This window comes from Oncorhynchus nerka, linkage group LG8 (genome assembly GCF_034236695.1).
Source record: "Oncorhynchus nerka isolate Pitt River linkage group LG8, Oner_Uvic_2.0, whole genome shotgun sequence".
In the NCBI taxonomy this organism is placed as follows: Eukaryota; Metazoa; Chordata; class Actinopteri; order Salmoniformes; family Salmonidae; genus Oncorhynchus; species Oncorhynchus nerka.
Window position 1 is genome coordinate 33303334 of NC_088403.1, and position 16874 is coordinate 33320207.

The 16874-nt window shown below is 44.9% G+C and overlaps 1 protein-coding gene across 1 annotated transcript in view; it reads right to left on the bottom strand.

Moving 5' to 3' along the window:
* LOC115121707 (metabotropic glutamate receptor 8-like) overlaps nucleotides 1–16874 on the bottom strand; it is a 334747-nt gene that overhangs the window by 102640 nt on the left and 215233 nt on the right. The window contains 1 exon segment of the mRNA XM_065021713.1: nucleotides 14700–14900. Within this exon segment, the coding sequence (XP_064877785.1) occupies nucleotides 14700–14900 (201 nt within the window).

Here is a 16874-nt window from a genome sequence, read left to right on the forward strand (position 1 = left end):
AACTATGGTTTAAGGTCTGTTTGTTACAGAGTGGGAATCATTCAGCAGTCTCGGGTCTACGTGTCACCCTAAGGAGTGGCTCAGGTATCACACATATCAACTATGCCTAAAAAGTGTGTGTGTGTGTGTGTGTGTGTGTGTGTGTGTGTGTGTGTGTGTGTGTCTGTCTGTATGAGTGGGTGTGTGTGTGTGTGTGTGTGTGTGTGTGTGTCTGTATGAGCGTGCCTGCGTTCGTGTGTGCGAGCGTGTGTGCAAACAGCCTCTCCCTTTCTCTCTCTGGTTCTCTCTCCTATGAAGCTTTGAAATCCCAATATTTCAGTGCGGCAGCAGCGCGGGTGGAGAATCTGGCCCATCAAAGCAGTAACATAATTACAAATATCAATCTTAAAAGAGGTGTGCATTACTGACATTCCTACAGAAAGCTGTACGTCATGGCAACGGTGGATCTATCATATCTGTATTTTCTCTCTCTCTCTCTATCTCTCTCTGTATATCCCCAAGCGGTAATGAAGGAGAAGATTTCCAGCGGACTCTGGGTAGCCCATTATCTCTCTATATTTAATCTGCCTCCACACAGCCGCCCGGCCTGACGCTACTCACACACACAGACACACACACACACAGCCTGCCACAACCCAAAGACACTAGACGCCGCCGCTCGCCCCTGTCTGCCTATCTGTTCGTCTGTCTCCTCCTGCCTCACATCATTAGTACAGAGAGAGAAGTGTCCAGACTGGTTGTTGACTCATTTGTCTAGTTTCTGTCTTTGACAGAATTTATGACCAGAAAATGAAACAAAAAGAAGTTAAAATCTGGCACCCAGGCTAAAAGTTGGAATGGCTTGTAGTGCAACACAGCTCCCTATAAAATCAGGACTACACTAGGCGTCATTGTGCTTTGGTTCAAAGTAGTGCACTACATAGGGAGAAGGGCGCTATGTGAGATGCAGCTGCAGTAACACCCCCCCACACACACACACACAAACACATGAGTCCAGGAAGAGAGCCCTCTGGTTGACACTGATACTCTCAGTGAGTGGGCACAACTTCTTCTCTTCCTCTTCTCCGTGCATCCCTCGCTTTGCACAGCGGGGGCAACATGCATTGCAAATGGGAGCGGGCTCCGTCTCATCAGTGTGGAAATGAATCATGGCACAGCCTCAGGAAATGATTTCTGCCTGTCAAATTGGGGTTAATATACGGCCCAATACCGCTCACTGTTCCCTGCCCAACCAATGAGGCCGATTCTGCAGACACGACTGATGCAAGTTGCACACGCACGCATGCACAAACGTACACACACACACGCACACAGACACACACACTTAAATGCACGCAAAGGCGCATAGACACACAGCAACACATCTTCACACTCACGTCATCTCCGGAAAAAGCCTGTCCCAAGCCATATTAGCTACTCCTGATGACAATTACTGGACACAAGCAAGCTGACTAAGATAATTGTTCAGTATGTCCCTTATAAGGGCAATTTGAAAACAGCATTACAAGTCAGTGAAGCATGGTTCCTCCGCCATTTCTGAAAGTAGCCACATGGAGATATCGACATTTAAATTTCACACTATTCTGCATCGTTAACCATGACCTTCACTGTGTCAGTGTAAGCAACAACATTTAACCTTCTTTACCACAACACACACACACACACACACACACACAACAAACCTCAAACTCACCCCTCAGTGGGTATGCCCTAACAACCACTGAACTGGACGAGCCTACCAGCACAACAAAGTCCGTTCATCGACTTCACCCTCATTGGTCTTTTCAGCACATCTCACATGACCAGACACAAGCACCCTTATCATCCCCAAAAGGAGAATGGGGTTAGAGGCCCTTTAATCGACACACAGGTCTTCAGCTAGTGGTGGGCGATGGTGAGATGAGACCAAGTAGGAAGTAGGGTATTTCAGATGGAAGACGGTTGTTTGAACCTGATTTCCTCCATTCAGAGGAGATCAGGTTATGTTCATTGTGTTTGGTCTGAGATGAAGTTGGGCTTTCTGCTGTGCAGTTTGTGGGTAGAGAGAATGGATTCTAGGCAAGTTATACTCCTACTAAAAGGCAGGGGGACAAACCTCTGAAGATACAGTTACAAGGCACAGGTCTAGGATCTGTTTACTCTCCCCTAATCCTAAACCTAAACCATTAAGGGGAGAAAGATCAGTATCTGCAGGCAACATCCGCCTAATCTGAGATAAACACTGCATACCCTGCCAACAGCTCTTCCCTGTGGATCCCAGAGAGAGAGAGAGAGACAGAGTTTTAGGCTGGGCAAAACCTCTGATGGGGGAGAATACAGGAAAGGAGAGAGCGTTGTGGCTGAACGACCATTAGAGGCCTCAAAAGTCTCCCCACTCCCAATCGTGACAGAAACAGTGACACAGTGAGTATTTTGCTAGAAGTGATGTAGAAACCACCCTGCAACCCAGGTGAATAAAACATAACATGGAGGAAGGAGAGAGAGTGGCTGAGTGGAATGTCTGCCAGCACCCAGCAGTGTGGGCCATACATCTATACTGCTAATGGGGGAGACAACACACACACATAGGTACACGCACGTAGGAACACACACAAACACACAAACGCATTAAAGCACTAAAGCGGGCACACACAGGCCCCCAGAAATGAGGACATGTCTTCTCTCCATTCCTTCGTCTCCATTCGTCCTCCATCCCATCTATTCCACACTAAACGGTTTCCTCCGGGGAGGCTTTACCTGGCAGATGAAGGAAACTCGACATCTGTGCGATAGTAATAACTCAACTCCCTCCTCCTAAACATTTACTGTTGATCCTCCTTCATTCTCTCGTTCTTTATCTCTCTTCTTTAAAAAAAAAAAAGAAGTCTCACAGCTCTCTCCCTCTCGTCTTCCCATGTATCTCTTCTTTATCTCCCTCTGTCTCTCCCTCCCACCCTCTTCTCTACTGTAAGACATCCACGTTAGCCTAATAATTCACTTGATCATGATCCATCACTTACATGCTTCTGGCATACAGGAGCCTTTCTTCGCTGTATCCTAACCCTCCGTCCACCCTGCAGTCGCCATGTGGTGAGCAGTCTCCATGCAGTTAATATGGTGAGGGGTAATATCCACAGGGTTTATAATGAGATTAGTGCTTCTTGGCTCAACAAGGCAGCTGATTATAATGATTATTAAACTGCCAGAAAGCTCTGACACATAGTTTATCAGGATGTAGAAGTAGGAGCCAGCCTTTTGTTGTGTTTCACAATGGGAGGGAGCACAGAGGCTGTGTAGCCATTGGAGCTTAGAGGTGGGCGGGTGAGTTGGCTAATGAAATAATGGATGTAGTGACAAGAGTCCTCATGTCAACCGAAGATGTTTTGGCCCCATGATCTAGGAATGCTTTGGGTACTTTAGATTTCCCAATTGGTCTGAGATTTTGATAATTCGCCATTCTTTTTTTCATTTTTTCATTGTCCTAGTCGGTCATTAGAGGTTCTTGCCTGCCTAAGGCAAGTTTCAAAACCATCCAAACCTTTAGTACCCTCCTTTCCACTGCTTCTCTAAGCCCTACTATCATTAGGCCAAGGGAAGACATTTCATCACAGAGTTATGAGACACTGTCGCTGAAGAAAACACCTTTTTTTGGAGAGGCTCCAAACTAAGTGGCCCTCAATCTGAAATTGACAAAAGTCCCCCGTTCCTTTTGACTTCTCCTCTTCCTCTCTTTCCTCTCAAAATAAACTATTTTTATTATCTTCCTTAGAACAGAGCACAGCAAGGGAGGGAGGGAGGGAGAAAGATGTGAGGGGGAAGGGGGGATCAAGAGAGAGAGAGAGAGAGAGAGAGAGAGAGAGAGAGAGAGGGAGTCCTAGAGCAGCATTGTTAGTGTGCATAATGAAAGAGAGAAGGCAGCAGCATGTATCCAGGAGGCTAGAGAGACCAGCTGCCATAGCAGATATACCTCCTCTGTTCACCGACTTTAGCAGACACACACACAACTCTCATAGGCTATTGAGGCAATGCCGCATTTCTCAACAAACCAACATGGCAGACGGATACACTCCCTCAAAAACTCCTTTGTCTCCACTAAGGCCTAATGGATTTCATTACGGTGTGACTGTGGCAGAGGAGAGAAAGATCTGCAGGTCCATAAACCTGGTGTTGTCAGTTAGTCTAATGCCAGCATTTTAACCTGCATTAGAGTGAATAAAATGATGCATGTACGTACAATCACCGCCGACACCGCATGGCTTAACGTTCTATTAATCAGCCAATGGCAGGGTAGCCTAGTGGTTAAAGTGTTGGACTAGTAACCGAAAGGTTGCAGGTTCAAATCCCCGAGCTGACAAGGTACAAATCTGTCGTTCTGCCCCTGAACAAGGCAGTTAACCCACTGTTCCTAGGCTGTCATTGAAAATAAGAATTTGTTCTTAACTGACTTGCATAGTTAAAATATCTGATAGCTTCTGGTCACCTGGGCTGAGGAAGTGTTCGGTGTGTGGCGGCCCGGCAGACAGAGAGAGATGTCTTAAGTCGCCGAAACAGCTGTCTGAGATTTCCGGCTTATTGAACTTATCTCCAGGTATTGCTTGCCCTTTTAACGTTGAGAGCGGGGACGGCTGTAGACTGCGCACTCACACGGACACACACACAGGGGCACTGGCGGGTCCTTTCTGCAAGCGGCAGCAGCAAATGACGCATCCTTCCAGTTAAGTCTCATCAGTCTCCCCTGTCCAGCCATCCGGTGGCTCATCCACAGTTTGATGTTGTGTTATACTGTTAATACAGGGACAAAGCACAGAGAAGGACTATGGACATGGGAGACTTTAGTTCTCTCTCTCTCTCTCTCTCTCTAGATGTTACACACAGTGGTGTATATCTCTCTTCTCCCTCTAACTATCTGTATCACTGTCATGCTAGGTTCAAGTTCATCATCTAGCCGTTATTTCTTGTTAATAAGCCCTTACTGGTTCCCGTAGAGAAGGCGTCCATCTTGTCCTGAGCAGTCAGAGCTAGAGCAGTTGGCCCCTGTGGAGATGAGCTGTAATGAGATAGCTCGGTCTAGCATGGCAGTGTCCTCCCCTCACGGCTCTACGCACACACACACACACACACACACATACTGACTCCACGGAGTCAAGGCCCAATTGTTTTGGCTCTTCTGCCTTCTCCATAGAAGGGTAATGGAGAGCATCGTGTAGGGTGGCCCCGACCAAGACCACAATATGGTCGAAATATAAATAACGTTTTGGTAGAGTAGGAAAAAGTGAGTGGATATTGTTCTCTTTCTCGGCCCGAGTTCTATGTCCTTCGTCCGGTGCTTTTGTGGATGAGGATAAAATATTGTTATACAGGATGCTATAAGACTGAGACACACTACACCGCGCATGTTCACTTCCAATGAACATAGAACTACTATGAGGGTTAGTAGTTGGATCAATACAGTCAATATCCTCACCAGTGTTCTAAAGTAGAAGTGTAGCAGTCCTTTGTGTAGAGTTTTCTTGCCTTGCTAAACCGGGGGACTCTCACTCCACACTGTCAGGGGACAGTGTAGTTTATAAAGGATCATAAGGACACATCAGTGCCATTCAACCACGCTCTACAGGCAGGCATAGCTGGGAACAATAGAGACGGCATTGGCTTGATGTTCAACACTGAACACGGATAAAAGCTCTCTGCTTGTATCCCTATGACTCATTTGACAGATAACAAGGAAGTGCGGAGGTGAAAGAAATCCATTGGAGATTTTTGGGAGATTTTCTGAAAAGTTCCATTGTCTAAAAAAATATATATATATATATATTTTTCTAAAAGGTTTTGCAGTTTTAGTTGAATGTATCCTGTCAAAGTTGAACCCCGGTGCGAAAGTGAAAGTACAGGCTGTAAGGTGTTTTTATTCCTTCCTTCCCACGCACGGAACTACAATTAAAGGTTTCTCATCAGACTGAAAAGGAGGGGACCTTGGAAATATTTTCAGGAATAAAAAAATAAAAGGGAAGAGATGAACATTGACGGTGAAGAGTGAAGACCTTATCGAGCTATTCATTGGACCGCCCGAGGACAATGGAGGTGGCCTGGGTTGTGGGAGGCACTATGCGTCATGTCACACCACTCTGGGCTCTGTTTTAACAAACCTAGCGCAATGGTAAATCTAAGCGCAGGTGGTAACTCTATAGGCTCAGGGATGTGTCCGAAACATTTTTGCTTATTTTCACTAATCACTAATTAAAGGCACACTTGCTGGCGTTGGCTCGAAAGGGATGGGTTTTGATGAATAAACAGGCTGTGGGGGTGTGTCGAGGCTTGGCCCCTCACTGGCCAATCAGAACGTGCTCCGTGGCGAAATATGTGCTTACTTCAAGTTGTGTCTTTTATGGAATCAACTCCAATTCTAATGTTAGTCAGTTATCGCTAGTCGGTTAAATCGTGGTCAGTTCAAATGTAGACCCGTCTTTGCTAAATGCTTTAACTTGAACCTATTTGCAGTCCTCAATGTTCTAATTGGATATCTTCAATATCATTCACACTGATATAGGAGCTAGGCCTACTGTCAATAGCATTCACACTGATATAGGAGCTAGGCCTACTGTCAATAGCATTATGACTGACTATAGGAGCTAGGCCTACTGTCAATAGCATTCACACTGATATAGAAGCTAGGCCTACTGTCAATAGCATTCACACTGATATAGGAGCTAGGCCTACTGTCAATAGCATTATGACTGAGTATAGGAGCTAGGCCTACTGTCAATAGCATTCACACTGATATAGGAGCTAGGCCTACTGTCAATAGCATTCACACTGATATAGGAGCTAGGCCTACTGTCAATAGCATTCACACTGATATAGGAACTAGGCCTACTGTCAATAGCATTCACACTGATATAGGAGCTAGGCCTACTGTCAATAGCATTCACACTGATATAGGAGCTAGGCCTACTGTCAATAGCATTCACACTGATATAGGAGCTAGGCCTACTGTCAATAGCATTCACACTGATATAGGAGCTAGGCCTACTGGCAATAGCATTCACACTGATATAGGAGCTAGGCCTACTGTCAATAGCATTCACACTGATATAGGAGCTAGGCCTACTGTCAATAGCATTCACACTGATATAGGAGCTAGGCCTACTGTCAATAGCATTCACACTGATATAGGAGCTAGGCCTACTGTCAATAGCATTCACACTGATATAGGAGCTAGGCCTACTGCCAAAAGCATTATGACTAAGTATAGGCATGCCAATCATTGTCAATAAGCAAGATTCAATTCATTATTGGTGAGGCTTAAAAAGAGAGCAAATAATACAACGAAACAACAGGCTGTTTTAAATAGGCTGTGTCACACTTACAGGCACCATCATTTCAATAATGTAAATGTAATGATGTCATAAAATCGTCAGGATAAAAAAAAGACACTGCTGTTGAACCAGCCCGTTGTTACAGTAGGCCTAAGGCAGGGCTTGGATTTTAAACATCCGAAATGGAAAATATGCCATTTTTTACTGGCTAGAGATACGTTCTAAATACACGGTTCACCGGTATTCACAGAGGTTCTCATCTCCCGTTTCTTGATGGACATGGATACGTAGCCTACATGGCGGAGGGGGCTTTCACGCACGTCCAAAATAGGACCTGGATTGCTCAAATAATGTGGGCCTGCCTACGATGCAGAGGTAAAAAGGGAATGTCGGCTCACTGTTTTACTCCTTTCCAAGCGGGCTCAGGAGCCAAACCCTTTATCGACAGTCTTGACTACTTCGCGATTGCATCGGGCAGACAGAAAAAGGCTTAATTGAGAGGAGGGGAGGCTATGCTTGGTTTTTCATCAAATAAAATAAAATGGTATTTAAAAAAATACATATATATGTTTCTAAATACGAAGTATTCAGGCACCAATAGCACATTACGCTGCTCTTGTTCCATGCTCATATGGGCAGGTTGCGTTACGGCTGGATAGGCTGCGTTTCCGCTGTCAAAATTTGTGCCAAAAACGCTAAAACCAGATTTTGGTTGGTCTTAAATATCCCCATCGGTGCTGCCTGAAATTAGCACTTTGGATCATGTTTTTAAGGACAAAGCTCACAAATGTCCACCCTGCCCATCTGAGCGCAAGTGAGATGATATATCAAATCAATTCAAATCAAAATGTATTTGTCACGGGCGCCGAATAGAACAGGTTTCACCTTACAGTGAAATGCTTACTTACAGGCTCTAACCAACAGTGCAAAAAGGTATTAGGTGAACAATAGGTAAGTAAAGAAATAAAAACAACAGTAAAAAGACAGTTAAAATAACATTTGCTAGGCTATATAAAGTAGTAGGCTATATACCGGTTAGTCGGGCTGATTGAGGTAGTATGTACATGTAGATATGGTTAAAGTGACTATGGGTATATGATAAACAAAGCGTAGCAGTGGCGTAAAAGAGGATTTGGTGGGTGACACAGTTTGTTGGTGATGTTGGACACCAAGGAACTTGAAGCTCTCAATCTGCTCCACCACAGCCACGTCGATGAGAATGGGGGCGTGCCCGGTCCTCCTTTTTCTGTAGTCCACAAGCATCTCCTTAGTCTTGGTTACAAGACAGGTAAGTTGCTGAACCTGGTGTTAGGGCTGGTGCATCAGTTTTTACATGAAAAAATGGCAAAATCTCTGTGTGGGCACTTTAGTTGCATTAGACACACGTAATGTCCCTGTCCAGGAGCAGACCTCGTAACAGGCCTAGTTCCTGTAACACACTCTAGAGGCAGGGTATAAATTGAACCCTCTTCCCTATATAGTGCACTACTTTTGACCAGGGCCTCGTGCACTATATTGTACCATTTGGGACGTAGCCCTAGACTATCGTATTCATCAGAGCAGAAGTGGTGGGACACACTGGTCCTCGGAAGCTGCAGCTGCACGTTACTTCCTTCACATGAGAGACCGATTGAGACATAAAGATGTCTTTTGATATCTGTCCTACAAAGTGTACAAAGACTTGTTGTGGCTATTTCTCTGTGTTTACTTCAGCTGCTCATTGAAAACTGAGTCACAATAGCCCGACAGCAACTGAAATGAGATTTTCTGGGCCAATAATAGTCCCTAAATGTGTTACTTTACAGAGCGTCGTCACAATGGCTTACAGTACTAGAGGGGATGTTGTTGGTAGGCAACAACAGAATAGGATGTTCTAGATAAGAGAGGGACTCGGTCTGAGTTGAGATTGAGATCTTGCTTGCATTCTGAGTCAATCCCTCCATGGTGATGACTGGTGATGGACCAGGACAAAAAAGGAGAGAGAAACAGAAAAGAGCTACACAAAAGGGAAAACATCATCATCATTGACCTGAATCTGACGTATCATGTTTTTGGTATAAGAAAAAGGAAATATCTGCAGCATGCCTACACGTATGAATAAAACTATGCAACTCATCCAATGGCCTCTAGATAGAATCAAGTGATGGCACAACGTCTGAAGTGGGCTGCTTAATAAGTAAGTGCTCGACATGTGACAAAGCACACGTCCTAAATGACACCCTATTCCCTTAATAGTGCACTACTTTATAGGGAGTGCCCTATATAGGGAATAGGGTGCCATTTGGGACAGATCAAGAATGTCCTTTAGATGACTGTGGAGACAATAGAGGGTGTAGAGACTCAAGCTGAACAGAACAGAATAACCGGTATCAGATGCAGTCTGCACGGTGTAGCGTGTGATTGCAGCTACAGGCACTGTTCCTTATTGTCTTCGTTCCCCTGGATCTGCAATGCACCACCATCTGGGTGTGCATGTGTGTCTGGGTGTGTGTATGAGAGGGAAACAAGAGAAATAGGTGGGAGAGGGGAGAAGTGGAGAGATGGAGGGAGGCAGAGACAGATGGAGAGAGAGAAGTAGGGGAGAAAAGGAGAGAGAAAAAGAGCGGGAGAATGAGAGATAATGAGAAGATAAAGGAGAGAGGGAGTGGGGCAGAGAGGAGGCGGGAGGGGAGGAGAGGGAGAGAGAGCTAGGAAGTGTGTGAGCAGGATGGTGCTCTCTCCATCAGCATGAGTTTCTGTCGGAGTCAGAGAGCACATCGATAACACCTGAACACTGTAGGGAAGGAGGGATATCCACACACACTGGGGGTCAGTGGAGGGGTCATCCAAGTGTCCAATCTCATGCTGCTGAGAAAGGTTAGATCCTCTGGCAGGGTTCGGTGGGGAAGTATCATTAATAAGTGCACCGGCGCGCGCGTGTGTGTGTGTGTGTGTCTGTGTCTGTGTCTGCATGAGATATTTCCACGCCTGGTGTGTGCTTTCCCTAGATTGTTCTGAAGCCTCACTACCGAATTAGGCTCTTCCTCTCGCTGGATTGATTTTCCGCCTGTGTCGGTAAGCAGGGGGATTGTGGCCTATCGGATCAGCACAGCTCCTCTAAGTTGAATTTGATTGGTATGGATCCCTGGCCCCCCCTCCATGTCAAGGGCACTGTGGATGGTCCGACTCAATGCCCTCCTAACGGGTGCAGATGAGCTGCATACTAAACTACAACAAGGAATGTGACCCTAGTCATAGACTGTTCTCTCTGCTACCGCATGGCAAGCGGTACGGGAGCGCCAAGTCTTGGTCCAAGAGGCTTCTGAACAGCTTCTACCCCCAAGTCATAAGACTCCTGAACATTTAATCAAATGGCTACCCAGACTTTTTTGCACCCCTCCCCCTTCTAAGCTGCTGCTACTCTGTTATTATCTCTGCATAGTCACTTTAATAACTATACCTACATGTACATATTATCCTCAATTACCCCGACTAACCGGTGCCCCCGCACATTGACTCTGTACCGGTACACCCCATATATAGCCTCGCTATTGTTATTTTACTGCTGCTCTTTAATAATAATTATTATTAAAATTATTTAAAAAAGTTTTTACTGCATTGTTGGTTAAGGGCTTGTAAGTAAGCATTTCACTATAAGGCCTACACCTGTTGTATTTGGAGCATGTGTTAAATAAGATTTGAATAGAAGTGCGCTCTGCTGACGTACAACTGACTTAAAGTCTCTCGTCTTTCTGTCTCTCGCTCACGAACACACACACACACACACACACACACACACACACACACACACACACACACACACACACACACACACGTAACTATATCCAATAACGGCCCTAAACGTGCTACTGTATGCCAGACATGATGTGCTATATAAGAGGCTGTAGCTGAGCAAAACAAAACAACATGAGTCTACAACATGGGATCAGTCCCCAGCAAAAAAAAAACACATTTCCTCCTCTGGTATCATTCATATTAACCTCCTGTTGAACTCCAGAGGGGAATAAATCGATACCAACACAACATGCTGCTTCTCTGTGTAGTTAGCTTGAAAGCATCCCGTCGAGTAGCCCCCGGGCCTGTTGAAGACGAGATACTAGATGTAAACAACGTCAACAGCCCTACAGCAATTCATCTTGTGCCTCTCGGCATTGAAAAACTAGCAGCAGTCAATAGAGAGAAGATTTACTGATCTCTAGTAAGTAGTCTGGTAAAGTGCAGTTTGTCAGGCCCCCTCTCTGCTCCGTGCCCTTCTACATTCATCTCAGTCAAGTGGGCAGTGACATTTAGCTCTATTAAGGGAGGTTACTGTCTAGAATGGTGGTGAAGTACTATGTTACCAGTGGCTTTAGTATTCATCGGGGCTAGAATGGCCATAGTAGGACTTGAACCAGCACCTTGTGTTTATCAGCCCAATATCTTAGCTATCACTGCCAAGAGATCCAAAGCCTCAGCGAAAAATATGTAAGCCCAACATGCAACAATGTCAATGATTTTACTGAGTTACAGTTCATACTGTATGAAGAAATCAGTCAATTGAAATAAACTCATTAGGGAGCTGGCCCAGCCAATCAGAATTTGTTTTTCCCCACAAAAGAGCTTTATTACAGACAGAAATACTCAGTTTCATCAGCTGTCCGGGTAGCTGGCCTCAAATGATACCGCAGGTGAAGAAGCCAGATGTGGCGTGGTTACACGTGGTCTGCAGTTGTGAGTCCGATTGGACGTACTTCCAAATTCTCTAAAACGACGTTGGAGGCAGCTTATGGTAGAGAAATTAAGATTCAGTTCACTGGCAACAGCTCTGTTGGACATTCCTGTAGTCAGCATGCCAATTGCACGCTTCCTCAAAACTTGAGATATCTGTGGCATTGTGTTGTGTTACAAAACTGCACATTTTAGAGTGGCCTTTTATTGTCCCCAGCACAAGGTGCACCTGTGTAATAATCATGCTGTTTAATCAGCTTCTTGACATGCCACACCTGTCAGGTGGATTGATTACCTTGGCAAAGGATAAAACGCTCACTAACAGGGATGTAAACACATTTGTGCACAGAATTTGAGAGAAATACATTTTTTATGTTTATGGAACATTTCAGGGATCTTTTATTTATGCTCATGAAGCATTCGATCAAGACTTTACATGTTGCGTTTATATTTTTGTCCGGTATAGCTATGGATGCTGCAGTATTCACAATGTTCTATTCGTATTCAATCTTTGCCATTTGGATTTTGCTTAAGCCACGGGGAGTGTAAAGGTTTGTTCGGTGTTTGTGATTGGACGACAATGCCACTGTATGAATACGTTTTTGACCTAATGCTCTTACGGTCTTAAAACTGCCTCGTGGGCTGATTATTCATTTTAGATTGATCAACACAATTTTGCATATCATGAGAGTTGAATGGAATCATAACAAATGAACAGGCGGTGAGATAAACACTGCCATACTGTAACTAAAAGAGGCAGAAAATGCATATGCAAATGAACTATCTAATGTTATTTAGTTGGAGATGTATCAATTGTTTTCGCCTACTTATGCTCTTCGGTGGCCGCGAAGGCTAAAACAGTCAAATAAGCACACTGCTCAAAAAGACAAGTTTAAAGCATTTACTTGAGTCTCAAGTCAAGCTCCAACTTGTTTACCATCTGCAGCAAGCACAAAGTGCTGTAAACTATGTTAGGAGAAGTGGATGAATACCCAATGGCACCACTAGTTAAAAAGCTGAACTACATAACATACGGTGCATTCGGAAAGTATTCAGGCCCCTTAACTTTTTCCACATTTTGTTAATTAAGTACAGCCTTAATAAAAAATGTATTAAATTAAAAATGTTCCTCATCAATCTACACACAATAACCCATGACGACAAAGGGGAAAAAAATATCATGTATTGAAAAAATGTCAAACTGAAATACCTTACCTATCAGGCCTTTATGGTAGTGTGGCGTGACGGAAGCCACTCCTCAGTAAAAGGCACGACAGCCCACGTGGAATTTGCCAAAAGGCACCTAAAACACTCTCAGACCATGAAAAACAAGATTCTCTGGTCTGATGAAATCAAGATTGAACTATTTGGCCTGAATGCCAAGCGTCACGTCTGGAGGAAACCAGGCACCATCCCTACGTTGAAGCATGGTGGTGGCAGCATGCTGTGGGGATGATTTTCAGCGGCAGGGTCTGAGAGACTCATAAGGATTGAGGGAAAGATAAACAGAGCAAATTACAGAGAAATCCTTGATGAAAACCTGCTCCACAGCGCTCAGGACCTCAGACTGGGGCAAAGGTTCACCTTCCAACAGGACTACGACCCTAAGCACACAACCAAGACAATGCAGGAGTGGCTTCGGGACAAGTCTCTTAATATCCTTGAGTGGCCCAGCCAGAGCATGAATCCAATCGAACATCTCCTGAGAGACCTGAAAATAGCTGTGCAGCGACGCTCCCCATCCAACCTGACAGAGCTTGAGAGGATCTGCAGAGAAGAATGGGAGAAACTCCCCAAATACAGGTGTGCCAAGCTTGCAGCGTCATACCCAAGAAGACTTGAGGCTGTAAACGCTGCCAAAGGTGCTTCAACAAAAGTGGGTGGTAAAGGGTCTGAATACTTTATGTAAATGTGATGTTTCAGCTTTTTATTTGTAATACATTTGCAAAATGTCTAGAAAACCTGTTTTTGCTTTGTCATTATGGGGTATTGTGTGTAGATTGATGAGGGGGAAAAAACTATTTAATCCATTTCAGAATAAGGCTGTAACGTAACAAAATGGGGTCTGAATACTTTCCGAACGCACTATATAGAAAACGATGTGCACATAATAAGGTACAGAACAGATTCATGTAGTATGCCATTAGCAGGTAAAGGAAGCAGGATAAGTCAAGATAATTCGTAGAGAAATATGAAGAGAGCAGTAGTAGTAGGAGTAGTATTAACTATTTCAGTGAGAGCCAGTAAAGGGAACTATCACTGAGGAGAAATAGCATATGTAACCCTACACACACTGTGGGAGGACTTGCTCTCAGAGAGGATGGATCATGGCTCATAGGGGACACTAGGGGGAATCAAAATGGGGCAAAAAGTCAATCGTTTCACGAACTACTTCATGAACTAAAGTAACCCCTGTAATCAAAGCTTAACGCATGTTCAAGATGTCCGCTGATAAGGAGTGGGGAGAAAGCAAAAGGAAACATGGATACGGTGGGTGTGATGAGGGAGTGGTGTGGGACTCGGAGTTGAAGTGGATGTTGAGGAAGTGGCTGAGCAGTGTGTGTGAGTGTACAGTACGTGTGTGTGTGTGTGTGTGTGTGTGTGTGTGTGTGTGTGTGTGTGTGTGTGTGTGTGTGTGTGTGTGTGTGTGTGTGTGTGTGTGTGTGTGTGTGTGTGTGTGCGTGTCCGTGCTCTACTTGCCATTAAAGTTGACAGCTCTGATATGGCTGAGTAGTTCCTTGCCGTCGATGTTGGCCATCTTTGGGCACAGGCCTGGGTATCCATAGCAGAGTTCCCGGTGCATCCGGTGCAGGGCATGGGCCATAGCATACACGGCATCCATCACAAACTGCACCTTCCCCTCCTGCTCGTAGCTCGAGTCCCGACCAACCTTCTCCAGACCTGGGCGAAAGGAGGGGAAACCGATGGACAGTTAGCTACACTGTGGAGGAAGACATCCAAGTGTCTATTTGTCAAAGATGCAAAATGTACAACATTATATTATAATGGCATTTCCGTGAGAGAGAAAACACTGCCCGTGGTCCCACTGTTCTTGAACAAACACAAACATCTACAGTGACACACACACACACACACTTTACTTCTAACGCAGTCGAATGTGTGCTTAGGTAACGGATAGCATCATTAGCATCATTAGCTCATAAAGAGGCGAAAGCACAAACTCCTTCATCCATAAACATGAAAATCACTAATTGATTATGATGCCTTTCTACCGTTTTCATCAAAGTTATTCAACCGGAACGGCAACAGAAAATGGAAAAGGGTGGATTTTCAGAAGCAACTAATTTTTTATTGAATTCTTTCAGCTTATAACTCAGCTTTTTCCTCAGTACAAGCCTTCTGGGGGGAGAAAAAGCAAAAAGATTGTAAATAAAAAAAAACATGCCCGGGCTAGGTGAATTAAGAAGAGTCCTCAATCAATACGCGTGTCTGTGTAGAATTAATAGGCTCAGGAGAAGGAAATCCAATTGAGTTTTATAGCGGCTTCCACACAGCAGGCAAAGTTGCACGTGAAGGTGATGCATTAGCAGGAGCAGGACACACACACACAAACACACACACCTGGTTATTCCATATGAAGGATACGGTCCAGTAAAAGGTATGGATGCCGACTTCCCAAGAGACCAACTAAGAAGGACTTTGTGGGCCCGCTTACGCCATCATAGAAATCAGCCTCAACAGTTAAAAGCCACTCAAATCAGAAGTATTGCTTCACCCAAGGTCCGGAGCCATCCAGTCGATCACTCAGTAATCCCACCAGGTGTAGTCACTGACTACAGAGGAACTGACTCAGTTTATCCCAAATAGCCTCTGTGAGTTTATCCTAATCGGAGAGAGCTCCCAGTGCCTTGAGCTTATAACATAAAGAAGCAGTCCTCTGACATAACCCAGGCCAGTAAAGAAACACTGGGGACGGGCGCTGAGCCATCAGACTCAATCTGAATCCTATCCTGGCTTTGACTTGACAAGCTGGAGAGATAGCTACTGTATCACTACGAAGCCCCAGGCACACAGCATAAACCATACAATCACACACACATACAGTCACACACACACACACAGCAGGCGTACAGTCCAGCCAACCATATAATCACCCTTTTGAGCTCCTAATAAAGAAAATGGCATCCTATTCCCTATATTGTGTACCCATAGGGCTCTGGTCAAAAAGTAGGGCACCATATAGGGAATAGGGTGCCATTTCAGGCGCAAGCATGGTGGACTAGATACCTTCTGCATTCCCTCTACGGTTGGTGGAGCTACTGCCGTTACATGAAACAATGCTTTTACATTTCCTTCAATTGCATCATTACAGTTAATTCCCTCCCTAGCTGACTGGCTGGCAGGGTGAGGTGCAGCAGTCGTCATGTGTCTGTCCTCGTCTGTCCCAGCCCTGTCACACACACACACGTATGCACGCATCTACACATGTACAGTAAATACAGGGTACATACATATGCACACACTCGCTCTCTCTCTCACACACACACACACACACACACTGCAGCCGTTCCCTTCCCCATCACAATCACTGTCAGCTCAGACGATGGCAGCCCCAGCCCTGCTAAAGGAAGTTTGCCCGTTCTGCTGTGCTTTAATAATCTGGGAGAACACAGGCGGAAGGCAGGAGAATTTGCATAGCTCATTGTGACTGTAATAATAAGCCTGGCTGTAGAGGCAGATGTTTGTTCTCTTACAAACTTGCACACACACACACACACACACACACACACACACACACACAGAAACGTGCACAGTCACGCACCCACACACACATAAACAGCATGCTAGCAGTTACCATACACTTCCAGTCATTGCGCTAACACTAGTTAGCGACTTCCTTCAAACTACATGCAG